The sequence below is a fragment of the Lycium barbarum genome, chromosome 4, assembly GCF_019175385.1.
Source record: "Lycium barbarum isolate Lr01 chromosome 4, ASM1917538v2, whole genome shotgun sequence".
Classification (NCBI taxonomy): Eukaryota; Viridiplantae; Streptophyta; class Magnoliopsida; order Solanales; family Solanaceae; genus Lycium; species Lycium barbarum.
Genome location: NC_083340.1, coordinates 104,915,144 through 104,919,593, shown reverse-complemented (window position 1 = coordinate 104,919,593; position 4,450 = coordinate 104,915,144). Strand labels below are relative to the sequence as shown.

The 4,450-nt window shown below is 36.3% G+C and overlaps 1 protein-coding gene across 1 annotated transcript; it reads right to left on the bottom strand.

The window, feature by feature from the left end:
- Positions 1–1,243: 1,243 nt before the first annotated feature.
- On the bottom strand, positions 1,244–2,042 carry LOC132637638 (reticulon-like protein B2; the record flags this gene model as incomplete). The annotated part of the gene is made up of 1 exon (XM_060354698.1): positions 1,244–2,042. A coding segment is annotated over one exon (642 nt), but the record flags the coding sequence as incomplete, so codon positions are not given.
- Between the last annotated feature and the right edge of the window lie 2,408 nt (positions 2,043–4,450).

Sequence of the window (4,450 nt, the reverse complement as noted above, 5' to 3'; positions counted from 1 at the left end):
CATTTTAGTCCTAAACGTAGACATGACATCAACTGCACTTTGCAATAAATTTAACACATAGTGGACTTCAATTTTGAAACTTGAGTATTAGATCCACATCTCCATCATACATGAAATCTTATGCTTTTCTTTTGATTGTCAGGATAAGCTAAATAGTTCATTCGTTTTATGTTCTTTTCTTTTTCTCAGTGATCGTGTGTGTGGGATATCAAAATTCTTGCAAGAGCATTAAATTTCTTATATGGAGATCCTTTTTTCCCTTTTCCCTATGTCATTTCCCGTTGACTCTACTCGACAATATAGTGTTAATTAAATTAAACATTCCTATAATATGACTCAATTTTGCATATCTTCTATATTTTAAAATCAAACACTTATATAAATATAATATAAAAATTCGACATTTACACCCTCTATGAAGTATAAAAATATTAAAATATAATTATTAAAAAGTTAAAATTATTAATAAGAATTTTTATCAGATTTTTAGCTTCTAATAATTGTAGAAATTTATAATAGTATGAGTGGATCTCCTCTAATTTGTCTTATGTATCTCTTAGGCTCGTTGATTTTGGTTAATGAGAGATTCTTTGCCATAGAATCAAGTTTTCACTTAATTGGAAATTGAAATAATAGTTTTTCTATTGATTATGGAATTATTAATTTTTGAAACACAAGAATACTGCAAGGCAGTAAAAATTAGGGCAAACAATCAGAACACGTATTGCCAAATATTATTATACATGAACAATTAGAACCAAGATTATACATGAAGCATGAAATGCTCTAATATTGTTGAGAACAAAGTGGGAGCATGGTTATTAAATATTTCAAAATTGTTTTGTTGCTTCATTAGTAATCTTCACATATGTTTTTTAAAATTTTCTCCAACTCAAATTCCTATTGCTTTCACTATTCACTTGGAACACTAAAATTAGTCAAATTGTCGGTGTTGTCCAAAAAATTCGGATAACGCGAGTTAATTAAGTTCCTAATAGGATTAAAGTTTATTATCATGAGTTAAATTCTTAGTCTACGGCAAATTTTTATCCTAACGTGCATTATTCCAAATATGTCCTTTTCTTGTGTAATCTTGTTTAAAGTAACGAAATAATTAAAAATATAAAAGTCATTCAATATTTGAAAGATATTTTGATCAACAAACATTTATATTCATGCTTTTAAAATAATATAGATAGATTGTGCTTGTGGTGGAACTCTCAGTGGGGCCTTTTTTTTTTTTTTTAAGTCAAAACTACCTCACAAAATGCCATACTCTTTCAGTTGTAAACCATGTAATAAAGCAAAGCCAGTAAACTAAAGGGCTGTAAAACAAGGAATCACACATCTGGAAAACTGGAAAACTCCAATATGAACATAGTGACACCACGTATTAGTCTCTATTCAAGCTTTTTGCCTTTAAGTGGACCTCTCGGAATTTTGCTAAGAACATTGGCGTCAAAAACAGCATAATGCTTCTTGATCTCCGCCTCTGCCTTCTCAGCAAAAGCATCGACCTTGTCCTCATACTTCTCATAGAGCACAGGTACAGTATGCAGTAACACAAAAACTATGTAAAACAAGGTGAGGAAGTTCCAGATATTCCCCAATATAGAAACTACCCACAAGCCAACAATGACAACAAGGAATTTCTTCAAGTCTTTCCCAGATGCAATATCCCGTAGAATCTCAAGGGCCCTATTGATTTCAATCCTCAATGCGGATGCAACACCAAGGACAATATCCTTATGCAGAACGACTTCTGGAATTTGAGGTGGAGCCGTGTTGATGAACGCAGATGCATTGGACCACAGGAAAAGCACTGCTAAGGCAACAATTAGAATATGGCAAACAAGTGTGAGCAAGTGGTATTCAAGCAACTCAAAAAGCGCCCAGATAACAGTGGCAAAACCAAGCACGCCAGCTGTAACTTTCTTGTCCCTCCATAGGAAAATGTCAGCGGGGTTTCCACCGCCTAGAACCTTATGAAGAGGCCTTTCTCTACCGAAAAGACGATAGATCTCAGTGGGGCTTTTAGTGTTGATTTAAGAGCTATTTTTACACTAACATAGATTTTGAAAACTTTGGGAAAATACATAAAAACCCCCCAACGTATAGTCGGATTAATTATGACGCACCCAACCTTTGAGGGCGACCTATTACCCCAGTCTTAATTTTTCAGTATTTTAGTGACATTTTAGCGCTGATCTGGCAGTGTGCGTGACTACACGACCAAGCAGCGCGTGAGGGGGGCATTTGACCTGTTATTTTTTGCCACGTGGATAAAAAATAACAGGAAAAAACCCGCCCCACCCCCCTCCCTTTATTTTCTCTTCCTTCTCTCTTCATTTTCTAATCTTGACTCCATTTTTGCCAAAGCTTGAAGAAAAAAAAATTGAAATCTGTGTCATGCTTTCTAGTGGTAAGTAATATTTTCTCCAATCTCATTATTATTCTCATCTTTTATTTATATGTTATATCTTTCACTTAATATTTTTTTCTAGGGTTCTTAATGAAAGAGTTCAAATCGGAGTTGAACAATCTTTGTACTCAAAATGACGATCCAAAGATGAAGCGTCAAGTGCGATGCCAGCACAGAGTATTATTAAAAATGCAGATTTCTTGATCTCCTAATAATCCCGAAAGAATATTTTGGACATGCCCATTCTATGGGGTACGTTTATTTTTTTATTTTTTTATGTTGCGTGCCTTATTTCTGCCACACATTACAGTGTGCCTAACGTGAGTTGAATTTATTTTATAGGCTAAGAAATGTAAGTTCTTTGAATGGAGGGATGATCCTATTGATGAAAGGTCTAAGTTTGTTAGTCACAAATTGATTAAGAAAATGGAAGAGCAAGCAGTGGAATTGAAGAAGAAAATGGAAGAGCAAGCAGTGGAATTGAAGAAGAAAATGGTGGAAGAAGTTGGTTTGACAAATGAAATGGAAGAAGGAGAGTCTTCTTGCATTGATGGAGATATTAGTAATGACAATAGTGAAATGGCCATCGGTAATGGGAATATCACTACAAATGAAGAGATGAAAGTGTTAAAGGTTGAATAAGAGATAAAAGTGTCAAAGCTTGAAGAAGAGATGAAAGTGATGAAGCTTGAACAAGATAAGAGTGGTAGATGCTTTACTATTAACAAGTTTTTGTTTTTGTGTTTCTTTGGTGTTGTTATTTGGTTTATTGGGTGTTTTTGAACAAGCATTACCAATGTCGATTGCCATAGTAGGATTACATGTTTGTATGTTGAAGCATGTTTAAGTGATTGTTATTCACTTTATGTATGTAAGTTGAAGAAGTTTCTTGTCATGGATATTCAATTAAAAAGTTGTCTTCATTCAACTTGAGAAGAAAAAACATAGATAAAGATAAAGTTCATAGATATAGATTTCATTGATAATTCATAAACTTTACATAATAGGGAGAAACCTAATCTATTTCGATAACTTCCCTCTTGATATTAACAAAGAAGGTTACTTTCTCATTATGTTCACAACCATTAAAGCATAAGACGTGTCCCTCCCTTAGAAGGTTTGCATCAATGAAATCCTTCCACCTTTTGCAGAGGCGGGTATGCGCGCCAAACTTATACATCATATTTGTCACGACCCAACCCCGTAGGCCGTGACTAGTACCCGATCTGGGCACCCAAACACATCTATCCAATGCTATCCCAAAGGTTATCGAACGCATTCAAGTATAAAGCAGAAGCCGTCAAGGCTATATTTCAAATTTGGATAATTTCCAGAAAAATTTTGGCAGAGTTTCCTTTGTTTTACAGACTATCCAAAATAACCCTGCGCACAGAAAATACCAACAAAGGCCTCACCGGCCAACAAAGCAACATATAAACATATGCGGACCGGCCGCCGCGACGAATGGGATCGCCCCAAACACAACCTATACACACATCCGTACAGAAAGACCCTAACCCACAAACATGTCCACAGACCTCTAAACAGACATACAGAATCATATGACGGGACAGGGCCCCGCCGTACCCAGAGTTACCATACGTACAGAATGTACAGATGTCAGAAGATATATACCAAAAGTACACGCTCCGGATCAAATGAGCTCTCCAAAATAGCAGAATCTGAGCCATAGACTGGCGGCGTGTCTCCAGGTGCGTCCGTACCTGCGGGCATGTAACGCAGCCCCCGAAGAACCGGGGGTCAGTACGAAATATGTATTGAGCATGTAAAGCGGAAACATAACAAACATAATCATGGTCAGAATCAGAAGCACAGAAGTATAGCAAACGGAATCGTAATCCAACGAACAGACAGAGATATACCGGACAGAGTCGTAGCTCAGACAGACAGACGGAAGGATACCAGACAGAATCATAATAGGGCACAAGAACGTGGTCGCCACTCCTGCCTTTGGCGCCACAACATATCATATTTCAGAAGATTTCATATCTTCGAACATCTCCGTCA